General features: G+C 42.5%; 2 protein-coding genes across 3 annotated transcripts; one reads left to right on the top strand and one right to left on the bottom strand.

Annotated features, from left to right (window-relative positions):
• Nucleotides 1–6,085: 6,085 nt before the first annotated feature.
• Nucleotides 6,086–16,562, top strand: LOC115474407 (heat shock transcription factor, Y-linked-like). Its single transcript, XM_030209860.1, has 2 exons — nucleotides 6,086–6,487; nucleotides 15,858–16,562. The coding sequence occupies exons 1-2, from the start codon at nucleotides 6,086–6,088 to the stop codon at nucleotides 16,560–16,562; spliced, it is 1,107 nt and encodes a 368-aa protein (XP_030065720.1).
• A 2,081-nt stretch (nucleotides 16,563–18,643) lies between these two features.
• On the bottom strand, nucleotides 18,644–25,046 carry LOC115474716 (protein CXorf40A-like). Of its 2 annotated transcripts, none has more exons than XM_030210340.1 (3): nucleotides 24,921–25,046; nucleotides 22,211–22,503; nucleotides 18,644–19,192 (listed from the first exon to the last, which is right to left on the bottom strand). In XM_030210340.1, the coding sequence occupies exons 2-3, from the start codon at nucleotides 22,461–22,463 to the stop codon at nucleotides 18,975–18,977; spliced, it is 471 nt and encodes a 156-aa protein (XP_030066200.1). In that variant the 5' UTR covers nucleotides 22,464–22,503; nucleotides 24,921–25,046; the 3' UTR covers nucleotides 18,644–18,974. The 2 variants fall into 2 exon arrangements, with proteins under 2 accessions (XP_030066200.1, XP_030066201.1); XM_030210341.1 differs by lacking the exon at nucleotides 24,921–25,046 and adding an exon at nucleotides 24,776–24,875.
• Nucleotides 25,047–26,752: the final 1,706 nt, after the last annotated feature.

Genomic DNA, 26,752 nt, shown 5'->3' with positions numbered 1-26,752 from the left:
TCCTATGTCACTAGGGTATTATACTACTATTCTGTTCAATAGAGAAGCAAATAAGGAAATCAAGCAGAGATATATGGCTCCAGGATTGCTTTCCAAAACAGATTTGTAAAAAGGCATTCTGGTAGTTACTACACTTCAAATGATGGCAATTACTTTATTCCAGAGCCCCTCCTTCTCCTATATCTTACAACCTCCTGTTTCACCACAGGATATGGGAATAAGGAAAAAATGTACAACACACACCTAGGGCCAGTGCGAGAGTACTAGGTGTCCTCTTGCATAGGAGCCAACTTTTCAAAATTATTGGGGGTGCTACGCCCAGTGGAAATAACCCCTCCCTGGACACATACATGGAATCTTCTCAGTACTGGGGGTGCTCAAGCACCCAGAGTCTGCTCCTATGTCCTCTTGAACTTTCAGCCTTGACTCTCTCCTCAATTAACTCTCAGGCCCCTAGGTACCCCCTATCAAATTTATGGAATTATACTCAACAACCACAATTGCCTCAATACCATAATTGGACATCATACTTTAAATTTTAAACTTTGTTTTGTACGTACTGTGTACACACAAATGAGTGCAATTTCCAAAAGCCATTTAACTGGCTATTATATAGGTTAATGACTATTTTTTCAGGTAAATGGGGTATTTGAAAACTATCCACCATCCCTGTTGGGTAAAAGTATATGTGAATGGTTCTTTCAGTTAATGTGACTGTCACTGCTGCCCCCTAGAAGTGCTGCCCTTGGCAACTGCTTAGTCTGCTTAATGCAGTGGTTCCCAAACCTGGTCCTGGAGGTACCCCAGCCAGTCAGGTTTTCAGGATATCCACAATGAATATTCATGAGATTCGCATGCACCACTGCCTCCAGGACCAGGTTTGGGAACCAGTGGCTTAATGGTTAAGCCAGCCCTGGGTGGGAAGCGACTCCATGGGAATACACTTTTTTTTTTGTTTAAAGGATCATAGGGTTGTAGGGAAAGGGGGCAATCATATTTTAATTCACTCCAGCAAATCATTTTAGAGGATGGCAGAGTCAACCGGGGCCCTGCAATCTTTGCATTGATGTGGCCAGGAGTGTGTGATAGTCCTGGCTACAGCAACACAGTACCAAATTTACTGCAGCTTAGAGGATCCTACAACAAACTAGTACTCAAATGTGTTATTTTACTGTGGGTTAGTAAATAACGACCTAAGTCATTATATCTGAGTAAACAGAGGGTGATGTCACATAGAGTATTAGCAGGTTATGAATATTGGCTCCCTCATTCTCAGGCTGTTGCTCTAACCACTAGACTACTCCTCCACTCCACACATAATAATGTAATAGATGACAGCAGATATGATATGATAGAGGTCTATAAAATAATGAGTGGAGTGGAATGGGTAGATGTGAATCACTTGTTTACTCTTTCCAAAAATACTAGGACTAAGTAATAAATTAAAACAAATGGAGAAAATATTTTTTCACTCAACGTGTAATTAAACTCTGGAATTTGTTGCCAGAGGATGTGGTAAAAGCAGTTAGCTTAGCGGGGTTTAAAAAAAGGTTTTAATAACTTTCTAAAAGAAAAGTCCATAAACCATTGTTAAGACTTTGGGAAAATCCACTGCTTATTTCTGAATAAGCAGCATAAAATGTACTGTACTGTTTTGAGATCTTGCCAAGTACTTGTAACCTGAATTGGCCACTGTTGGAAACAAGATGCTGGGCTTGATGGACCTTTGGTCTGTCCCAGTATGTCAACACTTACGTTCTTATGTAGATAAAGACAGTCTGTCCAGTAAGGTATTTAGGGTTATAATTGCCATTCTGTGTAGGTTACACTCCCATGCCTTGTCCTATTTCTGCTATTTGTTTCTGGCACATTAGTAAAGGCATACTTTCACTGATATATTTGTGGTGTCCTAAGATTATCATTTAGAGATGGAACCTATACAATACAATAGATATGTAACTTTTACATACACACGACAACAATTGACAAAAATACATGTGCAGATACTGGATACATGGAAACAAATAAAAGACACGATTGTTTTACTATAAAATTGGTGACTTCAGTTCTTTTGGTTATGTTTGGTCACACCTCTCCTTAAGAAGCCTTCACTCGACCCTACTTGTCCCTCTAATTACCGACCCATCTCCCTCCTTCCTTTTCTCTCCAAATTACTTGAGCGTGCTGTTCACCACCGCTGCCTTGATTTTCTCTCCTCACATGCTATTCTTGACCCACTACAATCTGGTTTTCGCCCTCTCCACTCAACCGAAACTGCGCTTACTAAAGTCTCCAATGACCTATTACTGGCTAAATCCAGAGGTCTCTATCCCATCCTCATTCTTCTTGATCTTTCCGCTGCTTTTGACACTGTCGATCACAGCATACTTCTCGATACCCTGTCCTCACTTGGATTCCAGGGCTCTGTCCTTTCCTGGTTCTCTTCCTACCTCTCCCTCCGCACCTTTAGTGTTCACACTGGTGGATCCTCTTCTACTTCTATCCCTCTGCCTGTCAGCGTACCTCAGGGTTCTGTTCTTGGTCCCCTCCTCTTTTCTATCTACACTTCTTCCCTTGGTTCATTAATCTCATCCCATGGCTTTTCCTACCATCTCTATGCTGATGACTCCCAAATCTACCTTTCTACCCCTATCTCACCTTGCATCCAAACCAAAGTTTCAGCGTGCTTGTCTGACATTGCTGTCTGGATGTCTCAATGCCACTTGAAATTAAATATGACCAAAACTGAGCTTCTCATTTTCCCCCCCAAACCCACCTCCCCGCTCCCCCCGTTTTCTATTTCTGTTGATGGCTCTCTCATTCTCCCTGTCTCCTCAGCTCGAAACCTTGGGGTCATCTTTGACTCTTCTCTCTCCTTCTCTGCTCATATCCAGCAGATTGCCAAGACCTGTCGTTTCTTTCTTTACAACATCCATAAAATCCGCCCCTTTCTTTCCGAGCACTCTACCAAAACCCTCATCCACACCCTTGTCACCTCTCGTTTAGACTACTGCAATCTGCTTCTTGCTGGCCTCCCACTTAGTCACCTCTCCCCTCTCCAGTCGGTTCAAAACTCTGCTGCCCGTCTCGTCTTCCGCCAGGGTCGCTTTACTCATACTACCCCTCTCCTCAAGACCCTTCACTGGCTCCCTATCCGTTTTCGCATCCTGTTCAAACTTCTTCTACTAACCTATAAATGTACTCACTCTGCTGCTCCCCAGTATCTCTCCACACTCGTCCTTCCCTACACCCCTTCCAATGCACTCCGCTCCATGGATAAATCCTTCTTATCTGTTCCCTTCTCCACTACTGCCAACTCCAGACTTCGCACCTTCTGTCTCGCTGCACCCTACGCCTGGAATAAACTTCCTGAGCCCCTACGTCTTGCCCCATCCTTGGCCACCCTTAAATCTAGACTGAAAGCCCACCTCTTTAACATTGCTTTTGACTCGTAACCACTTGTAACCACTCGCCTCCACCTACCCTCCTCTCTTCCTTCCCGTTCACATTAATTGATTTGATTTGCTTACTTTATTTATTTTTTTGTCTATTAGATTGTAAGCTCTTTGAGCAGGGACTGTCTTTCTTCTATGTTTGTGCAGCGCTGCGTACGCCTTGTAGCGCTATAGAAATGCTAAATAGTAGTAGTAGTAGTAATGTTTTAAAAAATGTAGACAGCTAGGCATGTACCTAAAAGCATAATGTTCTTAGTTAAAATATTAACTTACAAGACATAGGGCTAGATTCTATATACCATGCCTAAAAAATGAGTGCCAAAAAAATACGTATACGCGTATTATATAGACTACGCCTCAATTTAGGTGTACTCTATAGAATAGGCCTAAATTTCCATGCAGTTTATAGAATACGCCCAGTGCCTGTCCATGCAACTAAATTTAGTCGCGGGAAATTACACCAAGTAAAACTTAGCATAAATGCTGACGCCTAAATTAGGGGTGGACTGGGTGTATTCTATAACAATATGCACAGATTTTAGAAACTCCCTTTTCAACTATTCAGCTTAGAATTTACATGCATCAGGTTAAGAATACGCTTAGACAGTAGTGTGCGTAAATTCCAATTAATGCCAATTAGTGTCAGTATTCTTCATGGTAATTATTGGCATTGATTGTCTTGTTAACTAATTAAGTTCCAGGCGCAAATCCAGATTTGAATGCGCAACCTGAGACCGGAGGTAAATGCTAAAAAAAATAGATCAAGTAAAAAAAAAACAAAAAAAAAAAACAATAAATAAATGAATAACCAACCCAGGTAATTTGCTGCTTACCACTACAAATAATAAAGAAAAACGGTTATAATATAAAGTGCTGAAACATTCAGTAGGTGTCTATTGTATAGTGATGAAAAAAAACCCTGAGGTTCAATTATAAAGCAAAGCAGAAGATTTAGGGGCCCTTTTGCTAAGCTGCATAGACCCCTACGCGCGCCCAATGCACGTCAATTTTGAGTTACCACGTGGCCCTTGTGGTAATTTCATTTTTCACGCGCGCTGGAAAATAATTTTTATTTTCCGGCGCGCGGCGAAAACTGGGCGGTAATCGTCATTCTACGCACGTTACCACGTGAGACCTTACCACTAAGTCAATGGCTGGTGGTAAGGTCTCAGACCCAAAATGGAAGAACACCAATTTTTATTTCGCCGCACATTCATTTTCGGCAAAAATGTAAAAAGGCCTTTTTTTTTTTACAGACATGCTGAAAAATGGATCTGCGCACGTCCAAAACATGTGCCTACACAAGGGCAGCCCATTTTTCGGAGCACCTTAATAAAAGGGCCCCTTGGGTTTGATTTTTTCCCTGTTGGAAAGCATGGGCTTTACACTTGATGGATTAATCTAGCCAAGAAATTCGGTATAAATGCTCGTGACAATTTTACACAGACAGAAGTATAGGAGGGTATCAAACATATAAATGGCGAGTGACCGACTCACTCGCAAATGCGCAGTAGAGACTTCCCTCTCTGTCCCGCCCCCGCGTCAATACGTGATGACGGGGGGGGGGGGGCGGGACAGAGAGGGAAACTGCGCCGCCGAGGTTGCTACCGCCCCCCCCCCCCCCACTCGGAGTCGCCGCCGCCACCCCTCCACCCGGCCCGGGCCCTCTCTTCCCTTCTGAACTTACACATCCATTCGCCGAACGCAGCAACGCACATCAGCTGAGCTGCAGTGAGCCCTTCCTTCTTTGCCTGTGGCCCCGCCCTCCTGTGACATAACGTCAGCGAGGGCGGGACACACACAGGCAGAGAAGGAAGGGGCAGCTCAGCTGATGTGCGTTGCTGCGTTCGGCGAATGGATGTGTAAGTTCAGAAGTGAAGAGAGGGCCCGGGCCAGGTGGAGGGGTGGCGGCGGCGGCGACTTCGAGGGGGGGGGGAGCGGTGGCGACTTCGCGGGGGGGAGGGGAGCGGTGGTGACCGCGGGGGGGAGGAAAACCTCAATACCAGCCCGTTTTTACGGGCTCAACGGCTAGTAAAATATAAAAGCGAGAAATGAATTTAACAAAACATTGAGGGAAGTTATCGCCATGGGCTACCATTAAGACAGGTTATTTTACCACAAATTGGGCTATTTTAGTACAGGATCCCATTTTATGCAATGAGACACTGATAACGTCCCCCCCTGAATGTTTATGCTCGATTCTCATAACTAGATCAGATGTAACTATTGTGAAAAACCAAGAGTTTTTCCTTCCTACTGAACTACCTCCTACTGGACCTGCCCAGTTTGTGACATCAGGACCGTAACAAACAGCACGATGTCACAAGCTGCCTTAGAGTAATGTTCTAGAATTCCACCACAGCCTTTACATTTTAACTCAGTGTTTTTCTTGTCTCTAAAACCCTGTCCACAAGACTATATATTCTGGGTTAAAATATCCATGAGCAGAGTTTTAATTCATGGATACCAACAACTGTTCTGAAAAAGAAGACAAATTTAAGGTGAAACTCGACACGTCCGTAACGCTAACCTCTGCACGAAGGAAAGATTTTGTTTCTGAAAAGGCAGTCAAATTGTTTCCCTCTCTTCCTTTGATGTTTGACCAGAGAGAGTCGGGAGATTCACCGGCAATGGAGTTTTTGGAAGAGAACTCTTATGAGGCGATGGCTGAAGGCCAACCTCTCCCAAGAAAGCTTCCGCACAATGGGCAGGGCAGAAGTGTAGCAGAAGTAGGGGAGAACAGCCTTCTTTGTCTCTCCTTTCCCAAAAAGATGTGGAAAATAGTTGAAAGTGAAGAATTCAAGTCTATCAGATGGAGTGACAATGGAGAGTGTGTGGTTATTGACGAAGAGTTATTTAAGATGGAAATTTTGGAAAGAAGAGGCCCCCTAAGGATTTTTGAAACAGACAGCATGAAAAGTTTTATTCGACAACTCAACCTATATGGATTCAGCAAAATACGTCAAAATCAAAAATCAGTCTCTCTAACCAGTTCTCAGACAGGGAAAATCAAAACCAATACAAGAACAAAGGTAAAGTAATGCACATACAATTTCTCTTTTCACACCATAGATGCGAGCCACATAAGAAATTACCTCATTGAATTTTAAATTCAAAATTACAGATTGATGAAACAGGGTGGTTTTCTGCATTTGCCCACTTTAATATGTTAGGATGGAGATCAGCAAACTGTTATCACCTAACACCTCTTTGCTGACATTTGTTTGGATACTTGCAAATTATTGGCATTAAATTCCATATTACATGCAAATTCCATTTAAACATACACTTCACCAAAGATATAAACACTGCTAAAATAGAGAGCAGTACACCCACAATAAAAGATGTTTGTTCTCTGAAATGTTGGGATTGTCTTCCAGGTACGGTACTTTTAGTGATTCTTCCACTCTTCCCTAGGCAAATCAGGAAGCTACTGCAGGAGTGTCTATATTATCTGAGGGTTTCATAGGGGCTGAAGTACCAGTGTGGAGAAAAGCAAGATATTCTTTTTGCAGACATCAAACTTTGAGTATCGGCTATAATAATCTTTCATTTATTTCCTCCTTAGGGCTGTATTATAGAACTATATACCCGTGAATAGTGTTATCAACGGAGATCTTTGTAAGCTAAGATGGAACATGTCTCTAAATATTAAAGGGCCAATTTACTGAGGTTTTGCACCCGAGACCATAACAACCAAACTTAGGGAGCATTGGGTGCAAAACCTCTGCGTTTCCTGCACTTCTGAAAACAGAGTTCACTACCTTCCATTAATGGCACAGCTGATAATGTGGAACACAGTTATTGCACTGCTTAAAGTGGCTTTAAGTGTCCTGACCTGTTAATCTGCTACATTAGCAGTTAACACATGGTAAACTAATTCTATAAACTTGCGTGCAAAACTTTATGCTTAGCATGCAAAGTTGCATGTGCAAGCTATAGAATAGTGTCAATTAGGCATGTAACTTAATAATTAAATGCTAATTGGCATTAACCAATTATTGGCTAATTTAGTGTTAATTGGCACTAATTGGAACTTCTGCATGTAACTGCCCTTAGTCAGGATCCTACACTGTGCATGTGTGGACCTGGGAGGGGCGTGGGTAAATGGGGGTGCGTCTAACACTTATACATGTGGGTTAGTTCTGTGCCTACACTAGCCTTTGGGCTAGCATAAGTACTTGCACCTAAAGCATGATGCATAACTTAGAATTCTGTGATGGTAATTCTGTGTGTAATTGCCGATATAGAACTCGCACGCAGCATGCATCGTCCTGGTGCCTGATTTTAGGTGATCTGTTGATATTACCCCCTAAGTAGGGGGTGCCTACTTTTCTTTACAGAATACTAGTGTAAGCCACCTTACATGTGCCTACTCTGCAGACATGGACATTTACATCAGCCACAAAGGGGAAAGGGAAATGGCACTTGATATATCGCCTTTCTGAGGTTTTTGCAACTACATTCAAAGCAGTTTACATATATTCAGGTACTTATTTTGTACCAGGGGCAATGGAGGGTTAAGTGACTTGCCCAGAGTCACAAGGAGCTGCAGTGGGAATTGAACTCAGTTCCCCAGGATCAAAGTCCACTGCACTAACCACTAGGCTACTCCTCCACTAGCAACATTCCATGTAGAATCTCAAATAGTAGCAACATTCCAGAATCTTATTAATGGGACTTGATATACTGCCTTTCTGTGGTTTTTGCAACTACATTCAAAGTGGTTTACATAGTATATACAGGTATTTGTACCTGGGGCAATGGAGGGTTAAGTGACTTGCCCAGAGTCACAGGGAGCTGCAGTGGGAATCGAACTCAGTTCCCCAGGATCAAAGTCCACTGCACTAACCACTAGGCTACGCCTATGAAGATTACAACACATCAAGGTTACAATGAAAATTCACTGATACTGTATCTAGTAAACAAATTTGGCACACTCCTGAAATGCGTGTGCAACTTTATTGGCTAATGAGCCATTCATGAGCAATATTTGGATATTAACAGCCAATTAGTGATGTTAATTGGTACTAACTGGGATTTGTATACCCATCTGGTTGCACGCTGTAATGCTGGGAGCCCAAATCCCATAACATGCAACTCAAAAGGGAAAATGGCCACGGGAGGGACATGGGCGTGTCAGGGATGTTCGGAAACGCTGTGTGCGTTCTTACTGAATAGTGGGTCAGCAAATCCAACTTAGGCTCCAGCATTTATGCCAGCACTCAAAGTTAGGTTGCAGGAAGTGACACAATAGCACATTTTTGAGTGCTATTTATAGAATCTGGGCCAAAGCATATAGATTATAAATTGGCTTGCTTATCTGAAACAGGCTGTGAAAACTGTAAGGCTGTTTATAGCTATTTTGTATGCTGTTTTAGATTTGTAATTTTTCAATTTGTATTTTGTATTTATCTTTTCATTATTTTTTTATTCTTTAATTTTTTTAGGGCTGCATTTCAATTAAAAGTTTAATCAAAATGCAGCCCTAATTATAAGATTTTATAAACAACGCCAGTAAACATGTTCCACCCAAACTCCACTCGTGTGGATGCTCACCTGCAAAGATGCTATCACATCTTGGCATGTATTTACAGAACAAACGGCCATGACTAGAACAACGGCATTTACACGCGTTCTTTCCACCTAAAACGAGATGGGTCCCTTCAGTATTACCCCCTGCATTCTGCACCCCCTGATGTGAATTTCCACATTAAGCACCCTATTTAGTAAGCTGGGATAGCTGTTTAACATGGGAATTAACACACACTAACAAGGGAGGCTTGTGTAAACAGTTAACTTAGAAGTTGAACTGCGCAAGATAATTCCAGCTAGCATGGAATGGGGGAGAACTATGCCTGACAACTAATGTTGGAGGACATTACCATATGTTAAAAGAATGTTACAGATAATGCAAAAAATGTTAAGGCCACCCTCAGGAGGTGTGACTAGCTGCCTCACATTATCTGCCATGAGGTTAAGGTGCTGTAATGGTATCTTCTACTATTACTACTAGTAATCATTTCTATACTGCTACTAGACATACGCAGCGCTGTACACATTATATGAAGGTACCTTCTGTCTCCCTAGAGGGCTCACAATCTACATTTTTGTACCTGGGGCAATGGAGTGTTAACGGGCCCTTTTTCTAAGCCGTGTAGGTGCCCAGCATGCACCAATTTGGAGCTACCGCCCAGCTACCACGTGGCCCTGGCGATAATTTCATTTTTTACGTGCGTCCACTACACGGCACGCAGTGCTAACCGGGTGGTAATCAGTAGTGTACATGTGCTGACAATTACCACCCAGTTAACACATGAGACTTTATACCGCTAAGTCAATGAGTGGCGGTAAGGTCTCAGGCCCAAAATGGGCACGTGCCAATTTTTATTTTGCCGCACGTCCATTTTTGGTTAAAAAAAAAAAAGGCCTTCTTTGCAGGTGCACTGAAAAATGGACCTGCACACGTCCAATACACACGTCTACACCAGCGCATATGATTTTTCAGCGCACCTTAGTAAAAGGTGACTTGCCCCAGGGTCAAGCTGCAGTGGGAATTGAACCCAGCTCACTGCACTAACCTTTAGGCTATTCCTTCATTCTGCATTTACTGCACAGCAAAAACTTGAGAATGTCCTCAAGTTACTGCACAGGTTCTGTGGTTACCATGTGTTAATTTTGGCAGCTAGTGAGGGCCGACTCCTGCCGGATAAAATAGACTTAGATATTCAATGCTGAGCCACATCTGGACATTGGCACTGAATAACCGTAAATGAACCAAAAAATATAAACTAAATAAATGACTAAACATAACAAGACCTGTATCAGTAGGGGGGGGGGGGGGGGGGGGGGGGAAGATTCAGACTAGAGAATTGCACGGGGACAGAAATCCTACCCATCCCCGCCCGTCCCTGCTGGAATCTTACCCGTCCCCACCCATCCCCGCTGGAATCTTACCCGTCCCCACCCATCCCCGCAAAAATTAAAACCATCCCCACCCATCCCCGTAAGAATTTAATAGTACATAAAAGAAAGTTCCAGTCAGCTCCCTTTCTGGATTTGAGCCACAGCACTGTAGGCAAGGAAGGAATGGAAGTTGGAACTTGGAACACTCTGGTGCGCACATGTAAGATTTGTCTCTGATTCACTGGCAGTGTGTGCTGAGAGGCCGCCACATGCACGCGCCAGTAGGTCAGGTGACATCTGATTCTCGTGCCTGTGTCAGAGCTGAGGTCTGTGCACCAGCCTGGGAGCAAAGAGGATTAACAGTAACATAGTAAGTGACAGCAAATAGACCTGAACAGTCCATCCACTCTGCCCAATAGTCACACTCATGATCAATTCATCATTAAATCAACGAGTGTGATATTATATACTTGATTATGGTCTTTCTTTCGTGTTTCTGGAACAAAGACCACAGGAGTCTATCTGGCCCCATCCTTACGTTCCAACTGCTGGAGTTGCCATCGAAGCCCACTCCAGCCTATTCATGTTCTCATTTGTGGGACACAGACTGTAAAAGTCTGTCCAGCACTGTCCTTATGTTCCAGCCACTGAAGTTGCTGTCTAAGCCCTTTCCAGCCCATCCTACACCAGATTGCCATGTATGAGACACAGACCATACAAGTCTGCCAGGTATCAGCTCTAGTTCATCACAGCCAGAGTCGCCATCTAAGTGTTACTTGACATATCCACACACATGCAGCCATTTAAGGTTAGCTTTTATATAACTTCCATTTTCTAATTAGAGATCCTCTGTGTTCATCCCACGCCTTTTTGAATTCCGTCATCATTTGTGACTCTACCACCTCCTTAATGGAAGACTTTCCACATTTATGCTGTTAAAGCAAGGAAGAAGAGGAGGAAGAGACAGCACTCAAATAAATTGGTATTCGGTAGATGAGAGGCTGGTGCAGGTGCAGCTTCCACTTCCACGGGAAGCCCACAGAACTAGTTCCATCCCCGCGGGAACCCCGCAGGAACTGCCTCCGTCCCCGCGGGAACCCCGCAGAAGTGCTTCCATCCCCGCGGGAACCCCACAGGAACTGCCTCCGTCCCTGCGGGAATCCCGCGGGTTCCGCGGGATTCCCGCGGGGACGGAAGCCGTGCAGCTCTCTAATTCAGACCCCAGGTTGGAACTACTGCTGTTCTCACAACCCTTAACGGGAAAACCTCAAAGGCATAAAAAAACCACCCACTAAAAGACCTTGTTGGTCTTTTAATGTAAATATTTAATAAATTGAGCAAAACTTCCAAAAAATAAGTTGCTTTTAGCAAAAACATCAACATTCTTAAAAGGAGCAGAGTTAATCTTAGACAGAAAGTCGGATCCCACCGACATTGGTCATCGTTTTGCCTAAACATAGGCTGCTTTAGGGAATAAGGGACCAAACCTAAAAAAATAAATAAATAAATAATGGCACCATTCTAGAAAGTGTATGTAGATTTTGCATTATCAAAAATATGGTTCAAACAAGAAGTTACTCACTGTTCAGCTGGCATAATGCTCACTTCTTTCTGCTCCTACAAACATCATGGCCACCACCGATCAAGCACCTTTCACTTTTATCTCGGCGAGTGATGTCATTTCCTGTAAGTGCAGGATCGCAAGCCTAGGCACTAAATTATCTGTCAAAATGGCCGTCAACTATGAAAAAATCATGTTAGAGAAAATGATGCCATTCAATTTTAGCATTAAGACCCAATGGTTGGTTTTTTCTTAGGTTTGGTCCCTTATTCCCTGAAGCAGCCTACGTTTAGACAAAATGATGGCCTATGAAGTTTTCCCGTTAAGGGTTGTGAGAACAGCAGTAGTTCCATCCTGAGATCTGAGGCTTTTCCTCCCACTGATATAGGTCTTGTTGTGTTTAATTATTTATTTAGTTTATATTTTTTGGGCCATTTACAGTGCTCATTTGTTTTTCATTGATACGGTTGTTTGATCATAGTTTCTTTTTCTTTTTGGAATTGTATTTGTCACTGGCACTAAATACCCAGAAGTTATATGGGTACAGAGCCAAATTCAGTACTTTACCCTCATGACTAACCAGGCAAAGGTAAAGGGGTCATGGATTTCATATACCACCTTTCTGTGTGTACAACCAAAGAGGTTTACATATATTATATGCAGGCACTTTTTCTGTCCCTAGGGGGCTCACAATCTAAGTTTGTACCTGGGGCAATGGAGGGTTAGGTGACTTGCCCAGGGTCACAAGGGGCTGCAGTGGGAATCGAACCCAGTTCCCCAGGTTCTCAGCCCACTGCACTACCATTAAGCTACTCCTCTAGGCAAAGAAAGGACTGCTGGTTATGTGGTACTAGTTTCCCAAGTAGCTTTAAGGGCACCAGCACTGAATATTACCAGTGTCCACATAACTCATGGATCCACTCAGACTCCATTATCTGACTGACCCAGCATTGCAGCGGTCAGAGACGATAATCAGTAGCACTGTCCAGTTAAGTGTCGCTGAATATTGCCTCCTGACCCACTCAGCGTGATTTAACTGGAAAGGACAAAAGAGAACAGTGGTGTCAAACCAAAGAGAGAAAAAGAACAGCCAAGGAGTCCAAACGTTTCTGATGACCCAACACAGCCGTATTTCAGCAGATGTTGACTGTGTCCAGGGTCTGCAGTCTATCAAGGTTAATATACTTTTGAGCTTTGTACATCTAACTGTACTGCCACTGTCGCTGAGCGAGACGAGTCTCATCCAAAACAAAAGATTTTTTTGTAAGACTGCAGACCCCTGATGCAGGCAACATCTGGCACTGTTGACGCGTCCATCACAGCAAGCTTGTGATACATTCATAAATCAATAGAGCATCATTTTAAGGCGAATGTGATATGAAATCACATGCTTCCACTGACTACTTGCTACTGCTAATCGAACAATTCTTTGGTTATGAACGCCAACACTTCAGCAACTATCTTTCAGGAGGTCTTGTAGGTTACGTAATTTTAAAATTCATCACTGCCACAATAAAATATAAATATCAGGCAGTTTAACAGCAAGTGGCTGACAAAATCATCCAGTCTGAAAGAAAACAACTTAAATGGCTGATGATGGAAGAAAATGATCTCTCATATCTTGAGTAAAAGCAGTTCCTGGAAATCTATGGGTTAATATCACTAAGTACTGACTCTGTAAATCCCCACATTTAAATGTGCTGTGGGTAAAGTATATTTACTGGGTGCAAATAAAAGTTTCATGCCTACACATGAAAACTCTAAATGTGCAGGTCCAACCTAGAGGCTTAGGTGTCCAATACTGTTCCAGAATTTAAAAAGGCATGGGATAAGCATGTGGGATCGCTTAGGAACAGGAAGAATTAGGGGTTACAGAGGATGGGCAGATTGGATGGGTCATGTGGCCTTTATCTGCCGTCATGTTTCTATTTGATCTCCAGGTCAGGTCTTGTGCTTCTCAATTTGGTTGGAACTGCTATGGAGGCAGCACTCACAGGCACTGGGAGATAGGGAGTCATGCTGATTGTTAAGGGTGGCACCTGGCAGTCAAGACTCAGGGCCCATAATAACACAGTTCTGAAAGCAGCCCCTGTGCATAGGCCCTAGCCCAGGACTGTCACTGCAATGACTAGACTAGGTATGTTTGGGGGGGGGGGGGGGGGGGGAGGGGAGGGAGGAAGGAAGATAAACCTATGGGGAAATTTCCCTGCTAGTTGCAAAAGAAGATTCATGGTGCCAGATTCCAACTTAGCAGGAGTAAATCATAGGGACTGAAAACAAGAGATAAACTGAAATCACCTGCAATGTATAAGATGGCAAATATTATAAAACACTAAAATAGAATGAATTTTTACCCATTCTAATATGTACAACTTGGTAATTGCTCAGCTTTCCAACTTGCTCATTTTTTAAAGTTAATCCTGGTTTTAGCCCACTACGTACAAGGACCTCTAGGTCTAATTTCCCTGTAGAAAGCAGGACTGCACATCAATGCAGGCCAATGGATAAAATGAGGACATATCAGTGCATATTAAAGAAAAGGAGAAAATTAATAATCCTAATTCTGCTCCAAGCGGAACACTCATGTCCACTAACAAGGCATGGAGCATTAAGACATAAGCATTGCCATGCTGGGAAAGACCAAGGGTCCATCGAGCCCAGCACCCTGTCTCCGACAGCGGCTAAAAGAACAAGCATTTTGTCCCGCCCATCCCAGAAATAGTGGATTATTCCTACGTCCATTCAATAACATTCTATGTCCTTTTCCTCCAGCAAGTCTATCTCCTGAAATGCTGAACAACTTTCAGTGCTCCATAACCACACACGGTTGTATTAAGAACATTATACACATGGGCACTGTGGCAATTCTACAACAGGGCACCTTCATTCAGGTGCCCCAGTAAAGCGGGTTGACAGTCTATATGTTATGTTATCGGGTGCTTATAACCCGCCAACTCTCCCACAATGGGATTCAAGATGAGATAACAAATTAAAAAGAATTCTGAAAATTCTTCAGGAATTAACAATGAACAAATCTGACTACTGTTTAGTTTTCCCTTGTCCCAGAAATGCTCAGCTTGAGTCCAAGAGACACCGGGTTTTTTCTTTGCATCACCATTTTGGAACTCCCTCCTGCTCTCAATTTGTGCTGAATTGTCATTTAAAATTTCAAGCATGCAATGAAAGCTTGGTTCTTTAGACAGGCTCTTTTTCTGAATTAGGACTGTCCCCACTAGTGTTTCTACCACTGGTTGTTCCTTTTCCTCTTTCTTATTCTATCCCTGAACTTTTCTACTCTCCTTTTCCCTTTACTTCTTGCTATTTTTCTTGGTTACTGAATGATGGACACTTGGGCCCTCAAGAGTCTTATTAAATACGAATGTAAACCCAGTATTTACGCATCTAGCTCCCCCCCCCACCCCCCTCCAATTTAGGCCTGCTACAGACCTGGCACACATGGGGGTGCCTAAATGTAGCAGGCAACTTATTGTATTCTGTAAGTTGCCTTCCTAAATGTCAGTCCCACTATAGCCCACCCATGTGAATACTCCCCCTTGCAAATATGTGGTATGCCATTTGAGCGCATATTTGTAGATTAGCAATTAGGTACCCTACTGGCATTTTCATAGGTGAAGGTACACTTAGGTGCATACAACTGTTGAGTATATATAAGCTACTTGTTTTACAATTGCCCTTCACATGGACGAAATCTACTTAAGGTACAAGATCTTCAGGGTACAGTTCTATTTTACAAAACAGCCAAAGAATTTTAAGAAAACTTGACGGTCACTGAAGCATGCATAGCTTGGAAAGATAATGAACAGTCAAAAGTTTGATAAAATAAATAACATGGTACAAAATAGAAAGGATTTAAAAACACGCTGTACTTTCGTTCTCCTGCGTTGCGACTCAAATGCTTTGTGTTTTTGTTTCAGTTCTACCACAATCCCAATTTCAGAAGGGCCTTTCCCCACTTGGTCCAGAGAATGAAGAGAAGAGTTGGTATCAAAGGCAACGTTCTTGAGTGTGATTCCCTCCAGTTTGATTCCATGGCACATGGCTTAAAGAGAAGGAAAACAGCAACTACGAAGGAATCCATGTCCCTTATTGATTCCGGCAGCCCATCTACTGGTTTACAATCACCTTCTGCAAAAGAAGCAACTCAGAAGTCCACCCAAAAGAAATCAATGAATGATGTTGACAGTAGACTAAACATGTCCTACTCAATACCTCCCATACTGGCAAAAGAAAAAAATCTAGCTGATCACGCTATGCAAAACTGCACCCACAGCCACTCAGTTGATCGGAGTGTGGATCTTAGTGCCACCTCTTCTGCTTATCAGTTTTTACCAACAACTTCAGCTGCAGCTTTTGAGCACATCATGGGGCTCCAACATTTGCACTGCAGCTATCCTCACTCACCATCCATGAATGCTCAACTAACTACTCTGCTGTCCTTCTTCAACCCTTGGTTTTCAATGTCTCTGCTGGCAGCAGCTTCCTCTGTCCATTTGACAGGAACTGCACACCAGCAACTATCTTCAGCGAGTCAGGTTTGTCCCACCTGCAACTGCTGTGGCAGCAGTGAGCAGTCTTCCGGTTATGAGTTTATGAACTCAGAAGAATCTGAATTCCCATGACGAAACCTCTTGCCAAGTCTTTAAAAATGGAAAACAATTCTAGAAAGTGCTTAAATAAATAATTTGGTGTCAAATTTGTACTAGTGCCTTTGATTATTTAAGAAGTTGCAGGTTTACAGAGTTTTACATTGCAAAGCAAATTCGAGTAGCAAAATTTCAATAACCCATCAGATTAGAAAAGCGCTACATACAAAATACATCACTGCTAAAAAAGTGACTGGATCAGGAATTCTTGTTCAGAACAAAAAAAAAATGAAGAGAAAGTAAAAAAAAAATCTTTTCCCAGTTTTGAGCAGTTTTAATTCATCTCATGATCATGCAGTTTTCAACACAGGATCTACTTACAAGCACAAAATACACCATGCATTTTTCATTTTCTAGCCTCTTACGGCTCCTTTTACAAAGCTGCACTACCACTAGTGGCGGGTTGAATGCGAAGAGGCCCATGGGAATTGAATGGGCTTATTCGCAATTAGTGCGCTGCTAATTGGGAGCGCTGCTTTGTAAAAGGAGCCCTTAGTTCTTACTGTATTCTCACTGAGAAATCTCAAACACAGCCTCTGGTTTCTAAACTGTATATTTATACCGTCCCCACGCAATCCAGCCCAAGGGGCTGCCATCCAGAGGGCAGGCTGGAGTTTCTGCCACAGTTTACCCCGGTTCTATAATGTTTTATTAAGAAAGGAGTACTTGACAGCCTAAAGAACTGAGTGCTGCTTCACACTGGTTCCCAAGTTTGTTGGTTCACTGAACGGTGGCATAAGCTCGGACAGAAACACACAAAAGAGACTTAAAAAGCTATCAGCACAACGCTATCCAAAATGTGATTAACTAGCTGCATACAATTAAATGTAAATGATTTAAAAAAAAAATATTTAAATGTATCTAATCCAAAAAAGATTACAGGGAGGGAATCAAAAACAAGACATACAGACACTACATCAAAATATACCAAAAATAGTAAGTCGCATCACAAACTTTCATTTAGAAATATTTTGCTGCATTTGATCAGATTCCAAATGAATGACTCCATGTTCCAAAACTACACACAGGCTCCAATGTCAAGAAAAAAATCAAACTGGAGCAATTCAGATTGTCAGTTCCCATACAAGTCCTGATGCAGGTGAAACAGTTTTGGAAATTTGAAGGAAGAACTGTAGTTTCTAATCAAAAAGCACCACATCTCAAATCCCAACACAAGTGGCATTTTGCAGCAGGACTGCTTCATGGAAAAGCACTCTGAGTCCATCCCTCATTTGTCCAGGTAGGGACTCAGCAGCACATCCTGGGTCTGATCCACACTGCAACAACCACCACACACACACCCTGGTAACCTAAATGGTTGGAACCAACCCACTGACATCGGTTCTCATTTTCTACCGATCTACTGTTCGCCCACTTGATTTTAACATGTTCTTTTACTAATCATATTTCAAAGTAATTAAATGGAGGGGTGGTATTTGGCAGAATTAGATTCTGCAGCTGGGTTATTTCTATCATGAGGATCAGCACCAATATCCAGTGAAGATGCTGTCAGTTCATTTATTACACATATTCGATTCTCTACACTGAGCCTGCAAATAGGTGGGAAAATGTGGGATACAAATGCAATAAAATAAAAATAAAATAAAATCATCTTGAGTTCTTCCTGGTGCACCACATGAGCATCCCACATCAGAAATAAACACAACCATGGGAGATCTATGCATTACCTGTCTATCCAAAGAAATGCAAGCTTGAAAGGGAATAGCAACACTGTCCAAGTTTGCTTTGGAAGGTTCATTTATAAAAAAAAAAAAAAAAAAAAGATGAACAGAAAAAAAGGAAAGAGAATCAAAATACCTCAGTTGTCTAACCTGAGTTTCCAATTTTTGTTTTTTAAGCAACCTGAAACACAAAACAAAACAAGCATACTCTTCATTTTAAATTTTACTGTGACGCTCTAGTGAGGCACCTTCTTAAAGCTAAAAGTGTTATCAAACCATGTAGCGACAGTGAGAACATTTTGCATTAGGATAACATCTTTCATTTGCACTTATCCAGAAATGGATGCACATGAATAAATCTAACGTAGAATACTATATTTTAATGGTTTATACATTTATTAGGTCACACTGAAACTACTTTTTCAAGGACACTGCCACACTAGTTTATAAAATGCTTGCTCACAAATGAAATATATCATGGTTATTTGATGAATATGTCCATAGGTATTATTTGAGCATGGTAAAACATGGTTAACCCAATGGTATAACTATTCAGAAGCAAGTTTTACAATTAGTTTGCTCCATAAAAATCCATAATTTACTGTACCATAATACTAATTAAAAGACAAATTGCTATCATTTGAAAAAAAAAAATGATATTACAATGGTTGATCTAGAATTTGACACATTTACTGTAAAGTTTCTCCTAGTGCTCCAAGGGGATCAGGTCATTAGGGATGGTCACCTGCCATATATCTTTGGCACCTCTGGTGGGAAGTGGTTCCAGCAGCCATCTTGGATTGGAAACAACTGTCAGGTATTTTTGCTCCAAGTCTGTCAGTAAAGCTTTACTTTCAAGTTCCCCAAGTTCTTCGGGACTCAGGTCTTCAGAACACTGCCATGTCTCTCCAATGTCAACTAACCCTGTTAATAAATAGCGCAGAAAATAGAGATATTTGACACAGTTTCCTTTCATCTGGTGCCATGATGACAGAAAAGGTCTCAGACTGACACTACTGTACCGAAACTGAAAAAAAGGAGCGAGCCAAGTCCAAATAAATAAGCGTTGAAGACATTCACACATTCTAACCTGACGTTGTGCCTTCTCAAGGGGCCCTTTTACTAAAGCTTAAATGCTAAATGCTGCATGTCCTATTTTATACTTGTGGGCCAAGTGGCACTTAGCGCATGCTTAAGTTTTAGTAAAATGGCCCCTAAGTCATCCATTTCATTCTTACCTGTCTCAGTTACAACAGTGGTAATCAGCAGGCTAAGAGGTATGCACACACCATAGCACCTTTCAGAGCCTGATAAGGGACACTACAAAATGCTCTAGATAGTCTCTTGTCCCCGAGAAGATAAGTTTCTTTCCCAACCTAATTCTTCTTATTATCTTTGGCTAAGAATTAGCGTTCATTTACAGCAACATTCTTTGAAATGGTCTGCATAAGCCTTCCTTTAATCTCAACCCTAAAATTTAGCACTTACAGTGCTCCTAAATAGGATTGTTTCAATACCTGATACCTACTAGACAGATATAAAGCTCATGGTACCGGACTCTGGAAAGTGTTCCAAAGCACAATCACAATGACTGCACTAGAAACAGAGAAGAATGAGTCTATTAAAAGAGAGAAATATCCCTGGCTAGTTATGAAATGCAGGTTCCTACATATCAGATTCCCAGCACTAGCTGTGATTCAGCTCAAAAGATGAGGAGGGAATGAGAACTACTGAGACACAAAAAAAAAAATCTGTCTTTTTGGTAAATTGATGCTGATGGAAAGGAATGGGGCTAAGACCTCTCTTAAGCACAGAAGGCTTTCTTTTCAATATGGGTGGTCTATATACAGGCCTTGTCACCCAGAGCCCACAGTGGGGTTCTTAACTCACTTTGAGGAGCCTAAGGGATCTTGATGTGGACTTTAAATACCCTTTTATTTATTTATTTTTGTTAATTGTTGTTTTGGGGGACTTTTCAGAGTGTCTTAAGAGTACAGGCTTTCTGATACTGATGCTGCTGATTCTTCTTGCAAACTGGGTAGAGTTGGGAAGGGGGTTTGGGGTGGAGGGAGGAAGTTACATGAAAAAAAAAAAAAAGATGATGGCTGTCACACTTATTTTTATTGGTTTATATTGTACCTTGTCATTAATAATAATGATTTCAAACTAAAAATACAACCATCTTAAAGCCCTGAACAGCGCCAATGACTCTGCTTTCCATAAGTAGTGCAACACTCTGGGGCTCATTTTCAAAGTACGTAAACTTAAAGAGCAATGGGGCTAGTCAGGATACGTCTGAGGTTAGTGAAGGAACTTAGGGAAGTTCTGGGAGCCCCACTTTCTGTACTTTTCAACACATCCCCAAAATAAGGAGAGCTTCCTAGAGGACTGGAGACAGACATATGTGGTTACTCTCCACAAAAGGAGAAGTAGGCTGGGTTACTCTGACCTCTGTGGTGAGTACATTAATAGAATCACTGCTAAATCAGAGGATAATTCAATTTCTGGAATCCAATGGATTACAGATCTGAGGCAGCATGCTATTTACCAAGAGATAGCTAGTGTCAGACCAACTTGATCAATTTCTTTGACAAAAAGAAAAGAGTTAGACCTGGATTTCAGGCTTTTGACACGGTTCTGCATAGACAAATTAAAAGTAAACTCAGCACCTTTGGTATGGGATCTACAGTGACTAGATAAGAAACTGGTTGAGAGCGAGACGATGCAGATTAGTGTTAGATGGAATTCATGCCGACAAAATGGGCATTACATGCCACAGTGATCAGTCCTTGATCCAGTTCTTTTCAACATTTTTGCGATATTGCAGAATGTATTTACATAAAGGTTTGCTTTTTCTAAAGATGACACCAAAATCTGCTACTGAAGGAGAGATCTAATGAAGCTTGAGGAATGGACTAAGTTTAGCAGCTCAAATTTAATTAAAAAATGCAGTGCAATGTATTTAGACTGTAACATCCCAAAGAATCAGTATAGTACAATTCTTCTGTGCACAAAACAAAAACAAGATTTGGGGGGTGGCGGGGGCTGAGAGATCATATCTGATGGTGGTCATACAGGTAGATGAAGCAACAGCAAAAGCCAGAAAAAAGAGGAATGGTTAACAGGAAAAAGGAGATGATAGTACCTCTGTATATGTCTCCAGTGAAACCTTATTTGGGGTACTGTATGCAATTCTGGAGATTGTACCTTCAAACATAAAAGACAGACAATAAAATGGCCAACGGTCTCCATCACAAATGACATGAGCCAGTGGTTCCCAAACCTGATCCTGGAGGCACCCCAGCCAGTCAGGGTTTCAGGATATTCATCAGAGATATATGCAAGCACTGCCTCCATTGTGGATATCCTGAAAACCTGACTGGCTGGCGTGCCTCCAGGATCAAGACTGGGAACCAACTGGCCTAGCGGAAAAGCAGAATAGAGTAAATATGGCAGACATTTAAATGTCTCAAATTTATAAATGCCTTTTTATTTTAACCAAAAGGAGGATCTGGAACAACAGTGAAAGGTGATGGACTTGGAAGTAATCCAAGGACATACTTCTTTATAGAAAGGGTGCTAAATGCAGTGAAGAATGTGGAGATGAAGATGGTATGTGAAGACAAGAAATCACAGCGATATCTGAGGAAGGGATTATAGAGCTTAGCAGTTGGTATGGATCAGAAAAGTGGAGAGGCTGTCTGTCATCATATTCTCTGTTTCTAGGCTTTCCATAATGCTTTGGTTAAAAAAAAAATAATAATAATAAATATATATATATATATATATATATATATATATATATATATATATATATATATATATATATATATATATATATTTAAAATAAGAATATTAACACACACACACACGCTCATTGCTTTGTTGTTATTTAGCTTTACCCATGTCTTACAGAGTATATATTTTGGAATTGTCACTCACCAGCAATGACTCCTCTACCAAATGTTTCCCCCTTATCTATTAACTCTTGAACTTGACCAGGTGTCATGCCGAGTCTGTTCAGAAGGACATCACTCCATGCTGTATCTTCCCAGTCTTTGTAAGCTATGTGAACGGCAATAGTGCAGTTCTTGTACTCAGCCAGGAATGGCCGCCAGCGAGTCTCTATCGTCTTCACTCCATTTAAAATCAATCCAGCATAAGGCTGCCGGAATGAAAGGCAACCAACCCTCATTCTTCCACTCTCATCACATTCTTCATGTTTCTCTCATCCTCTGAAGAGAGAGAAAGAAAACCACTGTGCGTGAAATAGTATGATTCAAATACATTTTATATGTAATTTTTTTTTTCATAATGATCTGATATGCTAATAATTTAGAAACACGGCAAATCTTAAAAAGGAATCACCACCATCTACAGGAAAATAAGCAGGACATACCCATGAGGCCTATTGAACAACTTCTTGCCTAGCTCTACCTGCACTTCTTGTTGAGGACTCTTTTGGGAGCAATACATAGTAACATAGTAGATGATGGCAGAAAAAGACCTGCATGGTCCATCTAGTCTGCCCAAGATAAACTCATATCTTGAATTTGTACCTGTCTTTTTCAGGGCACAGACTGTATAAGTCTGCCCAGCAGTATTTCCCGCCTCCCAAACACCAGTCCCGTCTCCCATCACCGGCTCTGGTACAGACTGTATAAGTCTGCCCTCCCCTATCCTAGCCTCCCAACCACCAACCCCTCTTCCCCCCACCTGCTCCGCCACCCAATTTCAGCAATGATCAAGTCTGGCAAGATACACATATTCAGCAAGACCATCAGCACTGCAAAACTGATTCAGTTAGAACAGCGTGGGATTTTGGCGCTACGCACAAGATCAGTGACTGTAGCCAGTGTTTGGTTTAGATTAATTTTTGGAGGGGGGAGGAAGTGGGAGTTCAACCTGAATCTGCTCCTTTTAAAATTCTGGAAGCAGTTTGGGGACTCAGGGCCCGATGCACAAAGCTTTTCTTGCTGGCAACGCTTACTTTAGACTGGTTGTAGTCAGTCTAAAGCAAACATTATTTAGCGACTAATGCACAAAGGGGGTTTCCATGGCTCTAACGTGTGCTGTTCGCAGTTACCGAAAACCCTAAGCAAATGCACGGCAAGGGAGCTCATTAGTATTAAAATGAGCATTCCAAGCAATGCAGACTGTGGGCCCGATGCACAGGGCAAATAAAATACAGCTGCATCAGTAAAATTTGGCGACTCGCTATCAGCCAGCGATGCAAAAAGGGGATCGTATGCAAATGAGCTGCAGAGTCCAAGCTGTCAAATGCATTTGACAGCTCTGATGCACCAGGCCCCTCCCAACCCCACATTTTTTTTCTTGGTGGTCCAGTGGACCCTGACTCCCCCCAATCTTAAAAAAAAATTTTCCCTGGTGGTCCAGTGGACCGCAACCCCTCCGTGCGTGCATACACCCACCCACCCACCTCTCCGTGTAACTAGCTGGAGGCATGAGGGCAGGTGCAACAGGCCCTGCCCAGTGAATTCTTGGATGCACTGAGCAGGGCCTGAGCACAGCCATTTTATTCCTGGGCACCACCTGTTGCTCCTGCTCTCTTGCTTCCACCTTCGAAAGGTGCAACATGGAAGGGTGCAGGTGTGTTTGTGAGAGAGGTCACAGTCCACTGGACACCAGGAAAAATTGTAAAAAAAAAAAAAAAGGTTTGGGGTGGTCACAGTCCACTGGACCACTAGGGAAAATAATAAAAAAAAAAAAGATTCGGGGGGGGGGGGGGGGGGGGGGGGGTCAGGGTCCATTGGACCACTAGGGAAAATTTTTAAAAAATTGAGGGGGGAGGGGAGCTTGTGATGGGGCTTGGGGGGGGGGGGCACCGGAAGGTGAGAGGTAGGAAGCATAAGAGGCAGCCTTTTGCTGCTGCTGCCTGCCTGTGCGTCCCTCCTCTCTGACAGCTCCAGAGCAGCCATAACATTTTCTCATTATATTAGGCTGCTCTGGAGCTATGCAGCCATCCCACAGTATACATATTAGACTATGAATGAGCTCATTAGAATACTAATGAGCTCAGTGTAATATATTTGCATGGGGTTCTTGGTGGCTAGTAACGGCACTCATTAGAGCCACAGAAAACCCCTTTGTGCATTACTAGTTATCTGATTGCTTGCTTTAGACTGGCTAGAACCAGTCTAAAGCAAACGTAGGTTAATAACACAGTAAGCTGTGTACATCTGGCCCTGTGAGCGCCTATGTTTAATGTGCAAATTTGTGTAAATCTGGAGGTTGTTAAGCAAACAAACTGCTCCCCAAGGTATGTGCTCACAGTAGACCCCCCCCCTAATCTGACCTGACTCACCCCCCCCCCCTTTACCCCCAAGCAGAAAGACCCTGTTGGTCTAGTGGACCCCATACCCCCCCCCCCAGCTCCCCCAAACAAAAACATCCTGTTGGTCCAGTACACCTTGACCCCCCTCCCAGCCCCCAAAGCAAAAATCTACTTGGTGCTCTAGCGATCCCCCTCTTTTCCCCTCCCCATCCCTTAAAAAATTGGAGGCAGGAGCAACACCTCCTCCAAAGATACCAAGTTACGTGTGTTACCCGTGTGACACACGCATCATCTCTCCCTTTATCTTCCACTCTCCTTCTTGTGGCGTTACGACCCCTCCCCCGGTCAAACTCATACCTGAGATTGCTCACTAACAAGCCCACAGCCTTCTCCAGTGCCACGTGACCGTCCCCTATGATGCAGACACACAACCGCTTAGCTCTTCTCTCTCCCTGGCATCCCGCTTTGCCGGAAACAGGAAGTTACGTCAGAGAAGAGCACAGCATGTCCGAAGTTGACAGAATCCCGAGGGGCTGCGTCGATGCAGTTGCGCGTGTGCAAGGATATCCGTGAGAGCTGCTTTATAAATATCTATGGTGGGGGGAAGCTCTGTGAAGATGCGCTTTTTTTTACTAGCCATAGTGGGAAGACGATGAGCTGTGTCATTAGGAATCTGCATTTTCAGCAGCAAAAATAAAAGAGAACAAGCGGCTGTCCATTGCGACAAAGTAGGTTTTGTGATTGGTTGAGGCAGATGCGGCTCCGGCCGGCCTGGGGATGGATGTTGTGCGAGTTCAAGAAATGGCAACTGCTCGCGCGCAATCTAAAGTTTGCAATCGAAGTTGGTTAACATCAGTATGAGCAGGTGGACAGACTACTGGAAGTATTATAGGGTAATTTAAATGAAATGGAGACGCCACCTTACAAAGACATTTTGGATGTAGCCGCTAGTCGAAGGGCTATCTTATGCAATATTTGACTATATTGCTCATAGTATGAATCTCAATATGATGTGCTGATGTGATTGTAATCAAAAAGAGCTTTTTTCACTCCTAAAACACTTCTCACACAGCGATCCAACATCCGCCCATCTAAATTCCTCTTTCACCTCAGCTTATGATCAACTGTATTTAAATCATATATCGACTTTATCATAACCTTACTCTGTAAGCCACATTGAGCCTGCAAAGAGGTGGGATAATGTGGGGTACAAATGCAATAAATAAATAAATATATTCAGCGCAGCCGTACTTGCTTTCTGCTGGGGTTTGATGCAGAGAAATCTTACCCGTCCCCACCCGTCTCCACAGAATTTAACCCATTCCCTCCCAGTCCCGCAAGAATTTAATGGTACATAAAAAAAAATTTCCGATCAGCTCTCTGTCTCTGGGTTCGAGCTGCAGCACTACGGGCAAGGAAGGAACAGAAGTTGGAACTTGACACACTAGTCTGGTGCGCATATGTATGAGGTCTCTGATTCACTGGCCACTGTGTTCTGAGAGGTTGTCACATGCACGTGCCATCGCAGGTGACATCTGTTGCTTGTGCTTGTGTCAGAGCTGAGATCTGCGTATCAGCCCGGGACAGCAGATAAAAATCAGAACGGTTCATCCAGTCTGCCCAATAGTCACACTTGTTATCAATTCATGATTAAGTCAACAATGAATGTGATATTATATACTTGATTGTGGTCTTTCTGTGGTGTTTCTGGGACAGAGACCATAGAAGTCCACCTGGCCCTGTCCTTACGTTCCAACTGTTGAAAGCCCACTCCAGCCTAGTCATCTTCTCATTTGTGGGACACAGACTGTAAAAGTCTGTCCAGCAATATACCAGCCACTAAAGTTGCTGTCTAAGCCCTTTCCAGCCCATCCTAAACCAGATTGAGAAAAAAAGGTCTTTAAGATCCAATCTCGGTCAGGCTGTAACACAAAGTCCACTATCAAGGTAGCTGCTTGTACGCTTAATAGTTCATTTTCTATTGTTAGAGAAAGGTTTAAATTTAACTCCTCAAATGGTATTTCTGATCCTGCTGTTAACACTTGATCTGTAGATTGCTTAGTATAAGGCGCTAAATAGTAAATCCTTGAGATCGGTGGATATAATTGATCAGATATTTTCAAAACTTCTGTGAGGTATCTCTTAAAGGTTAACAATGGAGCCACTGATGGCACTTTAGGAAAATTTAT

The sequence above is a fragment of the Microcaecilia unicolor genome, chromosome 7 (genome assembly GCF_901765095.1).
Source record: "Microcaecilia unicolor chromosome 7, aMicUni1.1, whole genome shotgun sequence".
Lineage (NCBI taxonomy): Eukaryota > Metazoa > Chordata > Amphibia > Gymnophiona > Siphonopidae > Microcaecilia > Microcaecilia unicolor.
The sequence above is the reverse complement of the archived record's forward strand: the minus strand, read 5'-3'. Positions and strand labels throughout refer to the sequence as shown.